Source organism: Prunus mume, linkage group LG6 (genome assembly GCF_029339155.1).
Source record: "Prunus mume cultivar Tortuosa linkage group LG6, ASM2933915v1, whole genome shotgun sequence".
Classification (NCBI taxonomy): Eukaryota; Viridiplantae; Streptophyta; class Magnoliopsida; order Rosales; family Rosaceae; genus Prunus; species Prunus mume.
The window spans coordinates 5350573-5369137 of record NC_142703.1 but is presented as its reverse complement, the minus strand read 5'-3'; the positions used below and the strand labels follow the sequence as shown (position 1 = coordinate 5369137).

At 36.7% G+C, this 18565-nt stretch overlaps 3 protein-coding genes and 1 pseudogene across 36 annotated transcripts; all 4 read left to right on the top strand.

Moving 5' to 3' along the window:
* The first annotated feature begins 239 nt into the window (after positions 1-239).
* On the top strand, positions 240-1896 carry LOC103336408 (ABC transporter G family member 21-like). Its single transcript, XM_089055022.1, has 5 exons — positions 240-646; positions 874-997; positions 1104-1231; positions 1318-1415; positions 1505-1896. The coding sequence occupies exons 1-5, from the start codon at positions 240-242 to the stop codon at positions 1894-1896; spliced, it is 1149 nt and encodes a 382-aa protein (XP_088911148.1).
* Positions 1897-7129: 5233 nt separating this feature from the next.
* On the top strand, positions 7130-16797 carry LOC103336369 (TMV resistance protein N-like). Of its 34 annotated transcripts, none has more exons than XM_089054955.1 (12): positions 7608-8255; positions 8434-9550; positions 9691-9969; positions 10096-11187; positions 11296-11991; positions 12529-13273; positions 13360-14047; positions 14392-14459; positions 15417-15568; positions 15682-15705; positions 16324-16362; positions 16497-16797. In XM_089054955.1, exons 1-5 carry the CDS (start codon positions 7741-7743, stop codon positions 11956-11958), a joined length of 3666 nt encoding a protein of 1221 aa, XP_088911081.1. In that variant the 5' UTR covers positions 7608-7740; the 3' UTR covers positions 11959-11991; positions 12529-13273; positions 13360-14047; positions 14392-14459; positions 15417-15568; positions 15682-15705; positions 16324-16362; positions 16497-16797. The 34 variants fall into 34 exon arrangements, with proteins under 34 accessions (XP_088911050.1, XP_088911081.1, XP_088911079.1 ...); XM_089054953.1 differs by having other exon boundaries at positions 16492-16797; XM_089054949.1 differs by having other exon boundaries at positions 16456-16797.
* Positions 12547-14014, top strand: LOC148915917 (disease resistance-like protein DSC1; annotated as a pseudogene).
* On the top strand, positions 15197-16640 carry LOC148915916 (basic transcription factor 3-like). The gene is made up of 4 exons (XM_089055021.1): positions 15197-15306; positions 15417-15519; positions 16324-16362; positions 16497-16640. The coding sequence occupies exons 1-4, from the start codon at positions 15197-15199 to the stop codon at positions 16638-16640; spliced, it is 396 nt and encodes a 131-aa protein (XP_088911147.1).
* Positions 16798-18565: the final 1768 nt, after the last annotated feature.

Sequence of the window (18565 nt, the reverse complement as noted above, 5' to 3'; positions counted from 1 at the left end):
AAGGCAGTGGGGAACTTTGCCCTTCCATCACAGGAGTGAACGCAAAACGGGCAAACAATCATTAAATGCATTCTTTTTTTATTTGATTTAATATGGGTATAATTGGAAAATTATACAAACTTTGTTTTCCATTCTTACTTAAAACAAACATGGGAAAGGAAACAAAGTGAAATCTCCCGGTTACTTTCCCGATATTACCAAACGTGGGAAAGGAATCTTTTATTCCCATTCCTTAGGAAATGACATGGGAAATGATTTCTCCTCAAATCCATTTCGTGAACCAAACGGGGCCTTATAGTAGTGCAGGTCTGGCACCTGATGGATCGCATGAAAACAAGAGCAAGGTGAAGCAGAGCCTAACCTTGGCCTATAAGCACAACCGTTTATATAATTTGAAAGCTCAACTTCAAGGGGAGCAACTTCAAGAAACCAACTCCAGCCATTTTCAAGATGGATCAGAAGACAAGAACTTTGCGAAATGGCCCACTACTTGGTGGCAGCAATTCTCTGTGTTGCTTAGGAAAGGACTGAAAGAGAGGAGGCACGAGTCCTTCTCTAGTAGCCAGATTTACCAGGTTGTGGCTGTGGCTCTTCTTGCTTTGGGCTACTATGGTGGCAGTCAAATATTTCCCACTTGTAGGATCGGGTAACATACACTTTCTTCCTCTCCCTTTTTCTAGCTTTTGCAATATGCATTTTCTTTTCTTTTTTGGTTACATGGGGAATTTCAATATGCATTTTCATGGGACAGATTCAATCGAAAGTCTAATATAATTAGTGCTAATATCATTAGACTAGTATTAAAAGGGACATATTATCAATTATTATGACTAATTACTGATTGATACTTTCACTTGTCACATATATCATTAGACTAGTGTTCAGAGGGTATGATTTGTTTCCCTTTTCTGGGTTTGGCACAATAGTTGAAGATATAGGCTATTGGGTTTATGCTAAGTATGACATAAAGTATCACTTGATGGAATGCCTAAGTTCAGTATGCAGAAGAAATTTTTTTCAGGATAACAATTTGCGAAGCCATCCTAACCATAAGCGTAACTCCATTTAACAACTTTGAGAATATTTTTTGGTTATGTATGCAGACTGGGCTTCTCTTCTTTATGTTTGAATTTTGGGGGTTTTTCCCTCTACTCCAAGCAATTTTCACCTTCCCCCAAGAGCGCAAGATGCTTGAAAAGGAAAGATCTTCAGGCACATACATGCTCTTCTCGTAATTCATATCAAGGATTGTTGTTGATCTCCCCATGGAGCTTGCCCTTCCAACCCTATTTGTCACCATAACATATTGGATGGCAGGGCTCAAACCCACAGCAGGACACTTTTTCCACACCTTGCTTGTTCTGCTACTCAGTGTGTTAGTGGCTCCGGGCATGGGGCTTGCTCTTGGGGCTCTGGTAATGGACCAAAAAAAAGATTGTTGCTGATCTCCCCATGGAGTTTGCCCTTCCAACCCTATTTGTCACCATAACATATTGGATGGCAGGGCTCAAACCCACAGCAGGACACTTTTTCCACACCTTGCTTGTTCTGCTACTCAGTGTGTTAGTGGCTCAAGGCATGGGGCTTGCTCTTGGGGCTCTGGTAATGGACCAAAAAAAGGCCGCAGTACTTGCATCAGTCCTCATGGTATCATTTCAGCTAGCTGGAGGTTTCTTTGTTCAACATGTTCCTGCTTTCATTGCTTGGATCAAATACATTTCCATCATTAACTACTCATACAAGCTCTTGATGGGGTCTCAATACAATGAAAATGACACTTACCTATGTGATAGTGGGGTTTGCTTGGTTAGAGATTTCCTAAGTATAAAACATGTTGGGCTTAGTGGACAAATTGGTGCAGCGGTTGCTTTGGCCATAATGCTTGTGGGGTTGTAGGCTAATTGCTTAATTAGCTCTCATGAGGACTGGGTTGTAGGCTAATTGGTTTTTCCTTCCTAGAGAGTTAAACTGAGTGATTAAAGGAAACTTTGGTAAGTTAAAGTTTGATAAGTGGACACATGGAATCCATTGATCGATCTTTTACAATTAGAGCTGATGTTGGATTTTGCAGTAGCCGTGAAGATTTCATGTCTGCTATTGTTTAATGTAAACATAAAATCAGGAAAGGAAAAGAGAGGTGGTTAGTTCATGAGGGAACAGAGAATAACAGGGAAGGAGCGGCAAAAGCAACTCTGAGTATTTTACTTTATATGCAGGCAGTGACATGAAGCTAAAAGAATTGCAAAGGCATAATTGGATGCAAGAGAAGCCCTGTATTTTGGCTCTTCGTTTCTTCTTGATTTCCAGATTTTGGCTCTGCTTTGGTGGAAATTTTTTGGCACCACCACATAATATAATTTTGGGAGATTCACTATTATACCCAATATAAGAGCGGTTCCACAGCTGCATGACCAAGGCTAGGGGGAAAAAATGGCGTTCAGTGGGCGACCTAGGCCCCGGGTGTGGGACCCACCTCCTCGGTGGCCCAAGGCAAGTCTTACCGAGGTCCAAAGCGAGGGGTTATCTACGCTCTGATGCCATTCTGATATCGCTTCTGATACCTCGTGATTTGATTTTTTCCTGTTGCCACCAGCGTCGTCTGGGCTCTCCGTCTGATTTTCCTCCAATCCACGGCAGCCAATTTTTGCAATAAAATACTGGAAAAATTGAAATTTTTAAAAAATACCCAAAAATTAATGAATTTTTTTCTATAAATACCAGCCTTTTTTTTATATAATTTATCTGAAATTTGAAATTGAAAATTTTATCCGATTATGAGATATGAATAGTATTGACACGTAGAAACCCGAAAATCTTATCCGAAAATATTATCAAAATTAATTATTGAGGTAAAAAAAGTTGTGAATAAAACAAAAAAATGAATAGTAACTGCCCTTAGCAAGGGCAATGGGTGGAAACACAAAATTCGGATTTTGCAAGGGCAACCACTATTCACGTGAATAGTGGCTGCCCTAGCTCTCCCCCTTGCCATGGCTAAGGGCAAATGGGTGGAGTTGCTCTAAGAGCCCAAATTATATATATAAAAAAACCTATATGAAATGGACTTTAAAAATATACCCAAAACCCATTTATAATATAACAAAAAGGCTTTTAACTTCTTTTAAATTACAAAACTACCATTGATTTCTTAAAACAAACTCAACTCCAAAACCTCATAAAAAAAGTCCAAAACACTCAATAGGGCATCAAAGTAATTTAATAATCAAAATGAAATTCAATAGGGCCCAACTGTCATTTTTTAGGTTTTTTTTGGGTTTGTTTATATAAATTAAATGGTGTATGGTTTATCTATATTATTAGTGTTAAGAATGAATATATGACTAAATATCTCTATAATTTTTTCTCTCTGGAGAGTTTACTTTCTGGGTTTTGTAGAGAAAGTGATGCCAACCTTCGAACCCAAGACGGCTAGGAGGTAGTGCAAGCGCACTTAACCACAAGTGCTGGTAGAAGGCCAGTCTGGAGAGTTTACTTTGGTTTGCTATGATGATGATTAGAGAATTTGGTTGAGGAACTTATATTTACAGTGTACATCATTGATTGTTTGTTTCTTGTCAATGGCGGAACCAGAAATTTTTCAATGGGTGGGCTAGCTAAAGTTATTAGCTTAAAATCTAATGATAATTTTTTTTGTACTTACATTTTCTGTAGTAAAATGCTTCTTTTTTGGAGACAAATTAATAGAAATTTTTTTAAATTGATGTTGGGACAAACTTTGACACCAAATACAAATGTGGAAGACCTCTTACTATGCTTATTGGTGTTGAAATTGTATATATATTTATTTATTTTTAGTTAAAATATTATGCTATAAATATATTTAATTTATTTTTTTCCCAAACCTTCCCTAGGCTACAGCCAAGGGCAGCCATTGCCTTGGTTCCGCCCATATTTCTTGTATTGATTCGTTCTTAATAATTAATTAGAGTTTTCTTTCTTTCATGGTTTCATTAGTGAATTAAAGTTATAAAAAAATGTATTATTAATCATTAAAAAGTAGAGAGCTTAAAAGGTGAAACATTAATAATAATAATAATAATAATAAAATACTGTTTTATAGATAGTGTGGTTGGCCTCCAATATGCCTTTTTTTGTACACATGTAAATATCAACGCAAATAGACAATCAGGATACATGAATTGTAATAATCCAAACAAACAATTTAATTTTATAATGTCATCTGAATTTTTAGAGTTAAAAATTGCTTCATCCAAATAAACCTTTTATAATGTTTTTCAAAACTATTGTTCACGTATAATACGGATAGTAACTACCTACCAAAGTATGGAGTTTGGTACACATCCATACTTTTCTTGGGTCAAAAAAGAAATCATTCACCCTCTGACAATGTTTCCAATTTGGACACCACGACGCAGTATTCCATCTCTCTCCCTCTCTCCCTCTCTCCCATTATTTGCTTTTTTCATAGCCCTGTCTCTCTCTCTTTTTCATATGAAACTGACTTGGGGAAGCTCTTTCTTGGGGATTTCCTCGCTTCTTCTTTAGGTTTTTGTCCTGTAGTCTCTTCTTTGTGCAAATTGTTTTGCCGCCACATGGAAAATTTGAATTTTTGACTTGTGCTATGATGTTATTTACAGCATGAACAGTGGAAGTGTAAATTCGGGAGTGTAAAGTCATTTTTACATCCCCTTTACACCTTCGGGGGTGTAAATATGTTTTTGCTCCAATGGGGGTGTAAATTCGGGGTGTAGCCGTGGGTGATAACCTTTTATGTTAACTTTTATTCTTTTTATTCTTTTTTTTCTGGTGGGTCCCGCCTGAAAGGGATGTAAAATATATGTAAATATACATTTTATTTTACATCCTCATGGTGTTATCTATATTTACATCTATTTACATCTCCTATTGAAGCGATTAAGTGACTCGGTGTATATTTAATATACACCCATATACACCCCCAACTGTGTGTATGCTCTTAAAAACGAAAATTGGTGGCTTTGTCTTCGGATTGAATAAACATTGATAAAATAACAACTTTTTTAAACCATATAAAACTAACCGCATATAAATATCTTCTTATCCCCAGTTTCATGTCTGCAGTTGATAATTGATATGTGCCCCAGTTTCATGTCTGATATGCATTATATTGAGCACCTGATCAAGTAGTATTCTTCCGCACCTGATCAATTTATTTTGAACCAAATAGCATCATCATTGAACAATCTTTTTTTTTTTCTCCTGCCCTTCTCTCTCTCTCTCCTCTTTCCTTTTTTCTTCTTTCCACTAGCATTCTTCTGCCCTGTGGGAGAAAAAAACAGAGGGGAGGGTGGGGGAAACGCAAGGTAAAAAAAAGACTTAACTCTGTTAAAGTGGTTAAGTGAGATGGCAGGTGTCAAAAAAATAAGCCAGGGACACACGAAAACATGGACAGAGGATCTGAACCCTACAATATAGCTACCTCAACCAATGAGTTGATTTGCACTGATAGTTTCTCAAGTCTCCCATGCCATAGTTTTAACTTGTGCTCTGCTTCCAGGGGATCATTTTTACCTTGTGCATATACCTCTTCTTTAGTTGTTTTCCTAAATTATTTGTCCTTTTACTCTGTTGGGGATATTTTCTGAGTGGATGGTAATTACTTAAGACTTGGATTAACTTGTTAGTTTCAATGTGTTGGGATAATTACTTCCTATAGGCAGTGAGTAAAAGAACATTTTCCAGAGCAACCTTTCTATGCTGTGCTTTCATACTGTTGTAGTGAAATAATGCGTGAAAAATGTTAGTATGGCTATGAGTCTTCTGACCAAAAAAAGGAAAAATGTACTGAATTTGAGAACATGTCGATCCCATTTAAGTGCTGTACAAGGAAGGAAGGGACAATTATACTGCTCCCTATATATCTGTGCACATGTCTTAGTTAAACTATTATTTTTGTTACATAATTCTAATCTTCATCCTCAATTTTTAAATTTTCTTTTGTAAAGATTGTTCATTGATGATGCTATTTGGTTCAAAATAAATTGCATTGGGTTCAAAATAAATGTATAGAATGTGGCAGGATGGAAAATGGAAAATTCATTTTCATGTTTGGTAATGCTAACTCACAAACTAATCCCTATTAAGAAGTTCATTGTAATCATGTGTTCAATTCCCTCTGCATCATTAAATACTAGACTGAAAGTTGATGACATAAATTTCTTAGGCTTCAGGAAAGAAGAAAAGAAAAGCCAAGGACACGATCACTTCTGGTGAGAAGAAAGAGAACTCATCCCAGCAAGGAAGTTTCACTGAGGTGTCGGTGGAAAACATTAGTCCTTTCACTTATTTTTTGACTTTGGTGTTGATTCGAAATCGTGGATTTTTTAAAACTTTTCTTTCCGGATTGTTTTCTTTTGCTCCATACTTTGGTCACATCCATACTTCTTTTGGGTCAAAAAAGAAATAATTCACCCTCTGACGATGTCTTCAGTGGTCAAAAAAGAAATAATTCACACTCTCTCTCTCTCCCCCCCATTATTTGGTTTCTACTGCCCCATGTCTTTCATCTGAACTTTCCTGAATTAACTTGAGTAAGCAAACATGGACAAGACCCTCCTAACTCGGATTACTTTGATTTTGCAATGTGAATGCAACTCTATAAGAAAGGAGAGATAAGCAGCATTCTTAATTAGCATTGACGCTCGGCTTTGATTATTTTTTTAAAGAAAGATTAATCGGATGAAAAGTTCATTCCATTACTGTCATATCAATGCTTGTCATATCAAACCTGGAAAAAGCAAAACAAAAAACTGGATTTTGTAAGTACCTTGGCACCCGATAACTTTGTTGAGAAAAGAATTTCCTTGAAATTTCCTCTCACTTGTTTGGTGGAAAACATTTGTCATTTCACTTTTGTAGTACATTTCCTTGATACGTCAAAATGAAATAATTAGCTTTTTTTTTCCTCTTGAGAGCCTACAATTTGATGTCAGAATGAAGTGTTAGATCAAAGGTCTGACGTGTATAAGGCTACCGAGTTTTAGAATTTGAATGATAGTTCTTTATCCTCAAGTTCTTTTGAATGAGGAGCTTTGTATTGTACATAACTCTATCACTTAATAGCTGATATCCTGATTTGTAGGAACAGCTTTCTGCTTTTCAAACTTGTACTTTTGGTTAAGCAAACTCTATCACTTAATACAATCATTATAAATACAAACCTGCAGCCATATTGGTTAAGCGAACTTTTCATGTTATTTCAAAGTCTTACGAGAAGACCAACCGATTCTACCATCGGAGACTCTACAATTGACATAAGAAAAGACTCACCACACCGACACTTAAAAATAACTAAAAAAGAAACAAAATAGAAACCCTGTTGTTTTCTCTCTCTCTCTTCCATTATTTCCTTTCCTACGCATCCCATCCCTCCTCTTTTCATCTATTCCTTCAACTCTCGGGTGCATATTGTAATTTTCTTTTTTTCTTTTTCTGGTGACAGTTAACTTCGCATCTTGTTTTTGGTTGGATTGGTTTGTTTTGCTGCCAATTCTCTGGCTCGTGATTGTGGTGCTGTTCCGCTGAGCTGTTGTCCGAGTTGCTGCGTTTCCATTTCATTAATCTGTAGTTTGTTTTGCTGGGTATTTGCTCTCTTCCCTTCTTCTCTTTTGCTTATAATACGTTTTCAATTACCCAAAAGAAAAATTAACGCTACCATTTTCATTTTATGTATTTTCTGAGTGTTTGCCGAACCAGATTTCCAGGAACTGTCTTTTTCCCATGGCCTTGAGCACCCAAAGAGCCTCTACATCTCGCACTTCAGCTGAATGGGCTCCTCCCCATTGGAAGCATGATGTCTTTTTGAGTTTCAGGGGTGAAGACACTCGCAGCGGTTTTCTATCCCATTTATACCATGAACTGCACTACTGGCAAGCAATTAAAACTTTCAAGGACGACCGAGACCTTGAAAAAGGAGCAAGTATTTCTCCGGAGTTGTTGACCGCAATCGAACAATCACATCTTGCCATCATTGTTCTCTCCCCAAATTACGCTTCTTCCACCTGGTGCTTGAATGAACTTTCCAAGATTCTTGAATGCATGCAAGACACCATGAGAATTCTTCCAATCTTTTATCACGTGGATCCTTCTGATGTACGAAACCAATGGGGTAGTTTTGCGGAAGCCTTCACTAAACATGAAGAAAAGTTCAGTGAAGATGTAGACAAGGTGAAGCGGTGGAGAGATGCTTTAAAAGAAGTTGCCAATCTCTCTGGGTTGGATTCAAAGAATTATCAGTAAGCATGCATGGATCAACAACTTCTTTGTTTCTTACTAGAACTCTACTGGGATGTTACGTTTCAGTTCTTGCCATAATCAATAACCTTGGATGTTACGTTTCAGTTCTTGCGATAATCAATAACCTTGGATGTTATATTTATGAATTAATGGTTATTTTAATTTTATTCCTTGTAGGTCGGAAGCAGAGCTTATTAAACACATTGTCAAATGTGTGTTTAGGAAAGTGCATCCAACGTTCATGTTGTCAGGTTCTCTTGACAAGTTAGTCGGAATTGATTCTGCACTTGAGCAACTACATTTGCAATTAGCTCCCAAAGATAATGAAGTTCGCTTTATAGGGATATGGGGGATGGGCGGGGTAGGCAAAACAACCCTTGCTAAGCTAGTTTTCGAGAGAATTTCCCATCATTTTGAACTTAGCTGGTTTCTATCTAATGTGAGAGAGGTTTCTGGAAAACAAGGTGGTCTAGTTAATCTACAGAGACAGATTCTTTTCCCAATCTTGAAAGAAAATGTTGCCTATGTTTGGGATGAAGGAGCCGGAACCTTTTTCATTCAGAACCGTTTATGGAATAAAAAGGTTCTTCTCGTGCTTGATGATGTGGGTCAACTAAACCAACTAGAAAAACTGGTTGGAAATAAAAAATGGTTCGGTGTGGGGAGTAGAATTATCATCACAACTAGGGATGAGCGTCTACTAGTTGAGCATGGTATAGAGAAACTGTATAAGGTCGTTGTATTAAAGGATGATAAAGCTCTTGAGCTCTTTTGTCGACATGCCTTTAAGAAAGATAAGCCTGAGGAAGGTTTTCAGGAACTGTCTCGGCATTTCCTAGATTATGCTAAAGGCCTTCCATTAGCTCTTAAAACTTTGGGGCGTGCTTTGTATGGGAGAGATCAAAATGCGTGGAAGAGTGTGTTGCATAATCTAAACAAAATTCCTGATCCAAATATTTTTAATTCACTCAAAGTAAGTTATTATGGATTAAAAGAGATGGAGAAGAAAATTTTTCTGCATGTTGCGTGTCTCCATAGAGGGAGGGATAAAGAGCAAGTAATTGAAATACTAGACTGTATCCTTGACATTTCCAGTCATATTGAGATAGATATTCTTATTGAGAAATCTCTCTTAACTATTGAGAAAAGCCACTTTCGTAGCAACATTGTTGAGATGCATGATTTGATACAAGAAATGGCATGGAAAATTGTTCGTGAAGAGTCTCCCGAGCCTGGTGAACGCAGTCTTTTGTGGTATCACAACGACATTTCTCATGTATTCACGAACAATACGGTAAGAAGTTATTTAGAGATGCTATATATACATGGGCCGAAATATATGCCGTTTTTCAAATGAGAAGTTATTTAGAGATATTAGACTTTAATGAGATGAGATGAATTAACTTTTTCCTTTTTCTTAATTATATATATTAGGGAACGGGAGCAATTGAAGGTATAGTCTTACGTCTGCCCCAATCAGAACTGGTTGACTGGAATTGTATTGAAGCCTTCAATGAGATGCATAGGTTAAGGCTCCTTGACTTTTATAATGTGATGTTTTCTTCAGGCCCTAAATTTCTTCCAAATTCCTTAAGAATTATCCATTGGAGTTCGTATCCTTCCAAATCGCTCCCATCATGTTTCAAACCACATTTGCTTTCTAAACTAGAAATGTGGAATAGCAAACTTGTCCGGCTTTGGGATGGAGCAAAGGTAAGATTCTTGAAATACGGCATTTTGTAATTTTTTAAATTATATTGAGTATGATTGTATTGTACCTTGTTTTAACTTGCAAGGTTTTTTGAAACTTATAATTCTACAACTTGTATGTACTGGCAGGATTTTCCGAATTTGAAATATATGGATCTTAGTTACTCTGATAAATTGACCAATATCCCAGATTTCACACGCATTCCAAATCTTGAGGAATTGAATCTGGAAGGTTGTAAGAAATTAAGCGAGGTTCACTCATCGATTGCAGTTCACAAAAAGCTGAAGGTTTTAATACTTGATGAATGTAAGAGTATTAAGAGTCTCCCAAGTGCGTTGGAAATGGATTCTCTTGAACATTTTTCTCTTTGGGGCTGCTCAAAAGTGAAAAAGATTCCCGAATTTGGGGAACATATGCAGAACTTGAAAATGATTAATCCCTGTGAGACTGCTATCGAGCAAATACCTTCATCAATTGAACATCTAGTTGGCCTTGATTATCTAAATATAAGTGATTGCAAAAGTCTCTTGGGTCTACCGAGTGCGATATGCAATTTGAAGTCTCTTAAAACCCTCTGTGTGAAAAGATGCTCAAAACTTGATAAACTGCCAGGGGATATGGAGTTTTTAGAGGAGCTTAATTTAAGTGGAAGTGCTATGAGAGAGCCGCTTGTTGCTATGAAAAATCTCAAAAGTCTAACCCTTAGTGGATTAGTTACTTCAAGGGATGGCATTTGGTGTGGCCTTGACTGGTTATTTGGAATTAGAAAGAGTGTTGACCCTGACCCTTGGGGTTTGGTGTTGTCTTCTCTAAATCGTTTAGGGTCTTTGACGAAATTAGATCTGAGTGATTGTAATATTGGTGATGGAGCCATTCCAGATGATATCGGCTGCTTGTCTTCTTTAAAAGAGTTGGATCTTAGTGGAAACAATTTCGTTAGCCTTCCCTCAAGCATTAGATTCCTTTCTGAGCTTCTGTCTCTTCAATTGGAGAGGTGCAAAAGGCTTGAGCAATTGCCTGATCTTCCGCCAAAGAGATCCTCATTATTTGTACGTGTAGACGACTGTACTTCCTTAAAAAGGCTGTCAGATCCATCAAAGTTGAGCGAAGGAGCCAATGTGTATGATTTTATGTTTAGTTGTCTTAATTGCTTCAGATTGGTTGAAGAAGAAGGCTGGATTAATAGAATATTTGCAATGATATTGAAAAACGCCACAGTGGTACTCTCTCTCTCTCTCTCTCGTTGAATGAATATATATATATATATATATATATCATGGTTTTCTTTTTCTATAATAGTAAATATAATGGTAATTCTTTTGGTACAGGTAAGGTATCCTGATGACGGTATTGTATGGCCTGGAAGTGAAATTCCAGATTGGTTCGATAATCGAAGTGTGGGACATTCAATAATTGTGGAGCCGCCTCTACCTCCACAAACATGTAGTGACTGGGTTGGGATTGCTTTATGTGTTGTTTTTGAAGATTCTAATAAATATTTGGAAAATCCAGCCTATGCTCTTTTACATGTAGTTTCGCAGGGATGGCATAAGAAGATTGAAGTCGGGTGTGTTGAGTCCCAACACCTTTGGGTTTTCTATTTGCCTCGCAATGATCGCTGGCTCAAGGATGCCTCAAGTCATCGGTTTTCAATCACAGGGAGTTATTCAATCAGACCTGTGAACGAAAGATTCAAAATAAGCTCGATTGTAAAGAAATATGGGGCCCGTTTGGTGTACCAGAGAGATTTGGAAGAATTCAGCCGAATTCTGAGAATCCCGAAGCCAGCAGCACTACATGCATCCGGTGACGAGGAGGCAGGCCCAATTGGTAGTAGTGGAAGTGGTAGCTCTGATGACCGCGATGAACCAGGAATTTGTTGCTCTAATGACGACAATGAACAAGGAATTGGTAGCTATGAAAATGAACCAGGAAGTTATAGCTCTGATGACGACGATGAACCAATCAGCAAAAGATTCAACAAAGTCTAAATTATTTTGTGCTTGGTTCAGTCATTCAATGAGGTAGGAGGAGAGCTGTTCTCTTTTTAATTTCAACGTGTTAGAAATATTTACCTACTCTTTTTCAACAATGCAACTCCTCTCATAATTTTATATCAACATTGGTAAAATAACAACGTTTTTTAAACCTTATAAAACTAACGCATATAAATACCTTCTTATCCCCACCCTCTTACTCTTTTCGCACTTTCGCCCAACTCCCCCGAACCGAACTTAGCGCGCTCTCTCTCTCTCTCTCTCTCTCTATCTCTCTCGTTCATTTTCTCCATAGAAATGGAACTGAGCTCTCTCTCCGCTGGGTTTCTCTCTCTCTCTCTCTCTCTCTCTCTCTCATATCAGTTAACGGTAAGCATCCTCTTCCTTTGAATTTAGGGTTTATTCTTCTAAATACAATTTAGGGTTTTTTTCTGTTAAATTAGGCTTATCGAATTGGGGGTTAAGGTTGATGATTCTTTCTGTTAAATTAGGCTCTGTTTTGATTTGGGAATTGAATTGAATTGATTAGGCTCTGTTTAATTTCTGTTATTTCTGTTAAACTAGGCTTGTGTCTAATTGATCAAATACCTTCATCAATTGAACATCTACTTGGCCTTGGTGAATTTCATATAAATTGTTGCAAAAGTCTCTTGGGTCTACCGAGTGTGATATGCAATTTGAAGTCTCTTAAAATCCTCTGGGGGCTAAGTTGCTCAAAACTTGACAAACTGCCAGGGGACATGGAGTCTTTAGAGGAACTTTATTTAGACGGAAGTGGTATGAGAGAGCTGCCGCTTGTTATGAAAAACCTCAAACGTCTAAGCTTTGCTAGATCATCAACTTCAAGGGATGGCATTGGCATTGGGTGGGGCCTTGACCGTTTATCTGGAATTAGAAAGAGTCATCCTGACCCCTGGGGTTTGGTGTTGTCTTCTCTAAATCATTTATGCTCTTTGACAAGTTTAAACCTAAGAGATTGTAATATTGGTGAAGGTGTCATCGCCACTTCTCTTCTTTAGAATATTTAACATTTCATGGAAACAATTTCATTAGCCTTCCCGTGAGCATTACATTCCTTTCTAAGCTTAAGTCCCTGGACTTGAGGCGGTGCCAAAGGCTTGAGCAATTGCCAGATCTTCCGTCAACGACATTATTTGTATATGCAGACGATTGTACTACCTTAAAAAGGTTGTCCGATCCATCTAAGCTGAGCGAAGGAGCCAAAGTGTACCATTTTGAGTTCACTTGTCTTAATTGCTTCAGATTGGTTGAAGAAGGCTGGATTAATAGAATATTTGCAATGATAATGGTACACACACTCTCTCGTTTTTGTTTGAATTAATAGAATATTTGCAATGATAAATAAAATGATAATTCTTTTGCTATTCAATACAGATTCCTCTCCGTACCTTTTTGTATGGCCTGGAAGTGAAATTCCAGATTGGTTTGATAATCGAAATGTGGGAGATTCAATAACTGTGGAGTTGCTTCTGCAACTACCTCCACAATCATCATGTAGCAGCGACTGGGCTGGGATTGCTTTATTTGTTGTTTTTGAAGATGCTGAATATTTGCAAAATCCAGCCGCCCTTGTTGGATGTGTTTTCAAAATTCAATGATTGCGGGGTCCGTCTGAGACTTTTGAATTTGGGGATCTTAGGTCACAACACCTTTGGGTTTTTGTTTGCCTCGCGATCATCCCAGCTTCATGGATGCCTCAAGCAGTCATTGGTTTTCATTCGATTCACATTATTGTGCATACAGATCTTCAAACACACTCAAAACAAGCTCAAATATAAAGGAATGTGGGGCCCGTTTGGTGTATGAGAGAGATTTGAAAAAATTCTGCCGTTTGGTGTACGTTGACAAGGCTGTCCCAATTGGTAGTAGTGGAAGTGGTAGCTCTGATGACGAAATTGAACCAGGAAGTGATAGCTCTGATGACAACCATGAACCTGGAATTGGTAGCTCTGATGACGACAATGAACCTGGAAGTTATAGCTCTGATGACGACGATGAACCAATCAGCAAAATATTCAAGAAAGTCTAAATTATTTTGTGCTTGGTTCAATCATTCAATGAGGTAGGAGGGGAGCTGTTCTCTTATTACATTTTGGTTATATACTTGTTGAAAAAAACCTTTTCCATTTCCAAATACATAAATCAAGCATAGTATGAGATTGAAGAAGTAAGATAGCAGAAAATAGACTTGATTTGTTCTTTATTTTAGATATTGTAAGATTTGTTTTGAAAAAAAAAAAATTGAGACGTAAAACAAATTTTTGGGTCGTGTTGGAGGTTTTATTGCTTAATACACAGAATAACAATAATGTAACTTGAGATGCAATGTTTTGGCTCTTGAATTGTTTAATATATATTTCAATTGAAACTCGTCCCTTCATCTTACAATGCCCACTTTTTATGCAGATGAATCGGGAAAAACTTATGAAGATGGCCGGTGTGGTTCGCACTGGTGGAAAGGGTAGCATGAGGAGGTGGGTGAAATTTCAGAATGAAACTCCTTTTCTCTACCAAGTTGATTCACAGAAGCTGACGTATCAAGTTTTAGCCTTAATGGTTTTGAGTTAAATATGTGTGCAATTGATAATTTTATGTGCGCCAGTTTCATGTCTGTTATGCATTATATTGAGCACCTGATCAAGTAGTTTACTTCATCAAATTATTGATTTGCAATTTGAGTTCTTTATGTGAAGCAGTTATCCTGATGGCATGTTGAGTGGATTGTTGTCTTTTGTTGTTTTACCGTGTTTATTTTATGTTATTCTTGTAATTTTTTTAAAGATGAGAAATACCTGAACTTTTAGAGTTAACTGCTCTTCCCAGGGGGAACAGAAAGTTTTATCTTTTATTAATTTGTATAACATGCAATCTTTATGTGGCGAACTGCGAACTTAAGTACAATAATCATTTATTGTATGCAGCATTTGGTGCATTAGCTAGTCTAAAGTTCCTCGTTAAACCAGATGATTCCCTAGCTTAAAGAGCCCATAACAGAAAGGTTGTCTCCAGTAGACTTAGTGTAATTGTTTTTCCAGTAGAGAGCTTACTCTGGTGGAGAGTGTGATGGGTTCTTCTGCTCTTCTGTATTCAATATTATCTAATGGTGTGTTCTTCTTCTCTTTAGATAGGATTTTTAAGCAATTGAGTAGGCAAAAAATAAGAAAGTAATTCAAGTAGTTAAAACTGAGAATTGTTGGAGTTGACCTCAAATATGCCATCTAGTGCTCTCTACTTTGGAGAAAATGCTATTTCTGATGTACACAGCTTTATCGGGGAATGGTCATTTGGACTTAGACTGCCCTTGAAGTCATTTTTTGACAAGTTTTCAATCATAAGTCTTGCACATTCCTGCAATTGTTTGTAATTAGCACATGTTTGTTGTGTGATCATCCTGTTTGTACGTGATTTTGTTTATTAATTTCTGTTCCCAGATTCAGAAAGGAGAAGGCTGTTCACAAGACAGCTACCACAGACGACAAAAGGCTTCAGAGCACCATTAAGAGAATAGGGCATGAACACTATTCCTTCAATCAAGTTAACATATTTATGGATGATGTTGTCATCCAGTCCATAAACCCCAGAGGTGAAGCCAACATGCCAGAACTCTGATCCTGTAAATTATTATTTTGATTCACCTTTTCTAATAGTTGATGATTTTCCTTGTACATTTTTGGTGACCATACTAGCGGCATGCAGGCCTAATTTAACACCGTTTCACAGGTGACCCTCAATGACATAGCCGTCTTATCTGAACTTGGCTTTCTGTTTTGTCGAGAGAGTGACTTGCTTGTGATTGCAGGAGCATCGACGTAGAGCTAAGAGTTAAGCGCTTAAATCAATTTAAAGCCGTTTGGTTGCTAAATGCAAAAAAAAAATTTATCAAAAAGATTTTTTCATTACTACTGCATAAAGCACTACATTACATAAACAACCACATATGCCTTTAATAGAGCTTTTTCAGTTCAAACAAAGAGTATGCCACAATTTGTTCTCTATCTTTTAAATTTGAAGTGATGGTTTAACTTCTTAACCATTTTGGTGTCTTCCATATTTTAAATATTGGTAGTAATTTAGAAAAATGGATAGAATATTGGTGTTGTGTTCTTCTTTAGTGTATTTACGTAATGATTTTATTCCGAGGTTTGGATGTCAATATGTGCCTTGAATTGGAAATTTGTTTTCAATGTTGTATTATCTGGTAAAAGAACGCACATATATACATGTTTAGTTGTGTTTGTGCCTGGATTTTCTGCTGCGCATTGAGCCTTTTATTTGGCCTTCTTTAGATTTTTGTCATATTGGTTTAGAACTTGACATAGGATCTTCTCTGTTGTACAGTTGAAAGATATTCTTTCCAGTATATTATCAGCCATTTGGGTAAGTGTGCATGTGATCCTTATATTTTGTTCTTGCTTTTGTCCTCAAAAGAGGACTTGGAGAATTCTTCATGGCACCTTTAATTATTTTCAGGGCCAGATAACTTAGACAATTTGATGAAACTGGCAGAGTAGTTCCAGAAGCAAGCGCCTGGTGCTGGTGCTGGTGCTGGTGCTGCTGGTGGAACCACTCCACAAGAGGATGATGATGACGAGGTCCCTGAGCTTGTTTCTGGTGAGGCCTTTGAAGCTGCTGAGGAGGAGAAACAAGCTTCGTAGAGAGTTTCAAGGGGATTTTGTGTTTCATTTTATACTTGGTTAATTTTATCTTTTTGGTTAAAATCTAGTTTTACCGATTATTGTGTTTAAAGATTACTTTCCTGTTTTTAGATGATTGTTATAAACGCTTCAAGTAACGAAACCCTTTTAAGCCTTCTGATTCTGGAGTTGTGGCAACGAAACCCTTCCACAAACGTACTTTTATTTCACTCTACTTTCCTCATCAAGTTGAGCAATTCCTTTCCATTATTATATGTAGTGTGAAATTAAGACTCGTTCCTTAATTTACAGATAATCTTTTTTACTTGAACAATGTGATAAAAGAACTTTCCTAGCTAGCTAGCTAGCTTGCTAGTTGACCGGGGAAAACTTCAAAAGTAAAACCGCTTAAACTTGCCCACTTATCATTTCTAGAACATCCATATTTTTGTGCCTCGAGGGTAAAAAAAAAAATTAATTATCCATCGAAGCAGCAATCGTTTGGAGTGGTTAAGAGCAATTAATTAAGGAAAATATTAGTCCACAAAACATTATTATATTAATCAGATTAAAAAAAGGTAGTAATTATTGAAAGAAAAAGTTGGATTTAGGTTGGTGGCCTCAACATGCTGGATCAATAGAATTCCAGGTTGCACATTAGCTTTTCTTAACCTAATACACGGATATAAACATACGTGCAATGCAAGTTATATATTTATACGTACAGAAAGGATATGTTTCTTACTCATGATAGGTGAGAAGGAATCTACTTTTTTTATTAATGTGATATTGACAGGAAATAATAAAAGTAATAGGATCATAAGAATTAAACTGATAACATCAAGGGCGGCAAGAAGCTTGATCCCACAAGCTATATATAATCTTCATGAGGCCCTGTCAGATAAAATCAAGATCCTCAATCAATACAACCCAAAATAGAGAAAGCAAACTTAGCTAACCTACGAGCGAGGCTTCCGAACATATAAAGGAAAGGAACTTTGAGTTCATGAGTAACAACACACTAAGTAAATTTGAGTTCATGAGTAACAACTATTAATCTAAAATAAATAACTTGAGTTAGGAGCTCTTTTTGCAATATAAAAGTGCTCTTTAAGTAGATAGTCATATCACATCAGGATGATGTCGTGGTATGATCGTCCTATAAAAGTCTCTTTGTAATAATTTTTTCTTCCTTTTTAATCAAAAGAAATTTAAGTGAGAAACCCCATTATTAAAAAATAAAAATAAAAAACCTTAGGATACATAACATATATTAACAATTGAGCTAGAAGCCTTTTTACAATATATGGAAATAATTCTATTTCTCTTAATTGCAATAATTTCTGAGTGGGATGAGTTTTTGGGTTGAATATGATTTAGAATAATTATTTAAATATTTTTACAATTAGATTTGATTTTGGACCTTTGGATCTGTATTTTTAGCATTGAAAACAGTCAGAAAAAATGTTGGCTGTTGGGTGAAGGATCGACGGTATAAGCTGATTGGGTTTAATTAAGGCATTAATTAATGAAACCTTCATACATGATATTTGGAGGAAAAATCCCAAAAATTACCAAATGACCAATTTCTTTAATTTAATAAGGGAGCTGATTTTCCTACTCCCTATTTTCTCCACTTACACTCTCTTTTGCTTTTTCATACTTACACTCTCTGTACGCTAAGTTTTTTTTTTAAAACCAAGTATGTGAGTACTATTTATTTTATTGTAGTTAATAGATGATAAATGTTTTGGGTTAACATATTTATAGGTAGAAGAACCAAAGAATGCTACTAACCAAACTGTCATTAGGAGCTTAGATATGCAGAGTGTAAGACATGCATAATAGTCTCAGATTTTTATTCTTTTATAATATTAGTAAGTGATTGTACATGTCTTCTATTAATGATACATTAAAATGAACCTGGTGGGTGATCACAAATTGTT

What these genes read in the sequence shown, in the direction of transcription:
- LOC103336369 (XM_089054924.1), top strand. Translation starts at nt 7,741, where the DNA reads ATGGCCTTGAGCACCCAAAGAGCCTCTACATCTCGCACTTCAGCTGAA. An exon ending in TTGGATTCAAAGAATTATCA is followed by an intron (nt 8,256 to 8,433) that starts GTAAGCATGCAT and finishes TATTCCTTGTAG; the next exon opens with GTCGGAAGCAGAGCTTATTA. An exon ending in TATTGAAAAACGCCACAGTG is followed by an intron (nt 11,188 to 11,295) that starts GTACTCTCTCTC and finishes CTTTTGGTACAG; the next exon opens with GTAAGGTATCCTGATGACGG.
- LOC148915916 (XM_089055021.1), top strand. Translation starts at nt 15,197, where the DNA reads ATGCCATCTAGTGCTCTCTACTTTGGAGAAAATGCTATTTCTGATGTA. An exon ending in TTGAAGTCATTTTTTGACAA is followed by an intron (nt 15,307 to 15,416) that starts GTTTTCAATCAT and finishes TTCTGTTCCCAG; the next exon opens with ATTCAGAAAGGAGAAGGCTG. An exon ending in GTATATTATCAGCCATTTGG is followed by an intron (nt 16,363 to 16,496) that starts GTAAGTGTGCAT and finishes CTGGCAGAGTAG; the next exon opens with TTCCAGAAGCAAGCGCCTGG.
- LOC103336408 (XM_089055022.1), top strand. Translation starts at nt 240, where the DNA reads ATGACATGGGAAATGATTTCTCCTCAAATCCATTTCGTGAACCAAACG. An exon ending in TTTCCCACTTGTAGGATCGG is followed by an intron (nt 647 to 873) that starts GTAACATACACT and finishes ATATATCATTAG; the next exon opens with ACTAGTGTTCAGAGGGTATG. An exon ending in GGCTTGCTCTTGGGGCTCTG is followed by an intron (nt 1,416 to 1,504) that starts GTAATGGACCAA and finishes ATTGGATGGCAG; the next exon opens with GGCTCAAACCCACAGCAGGA.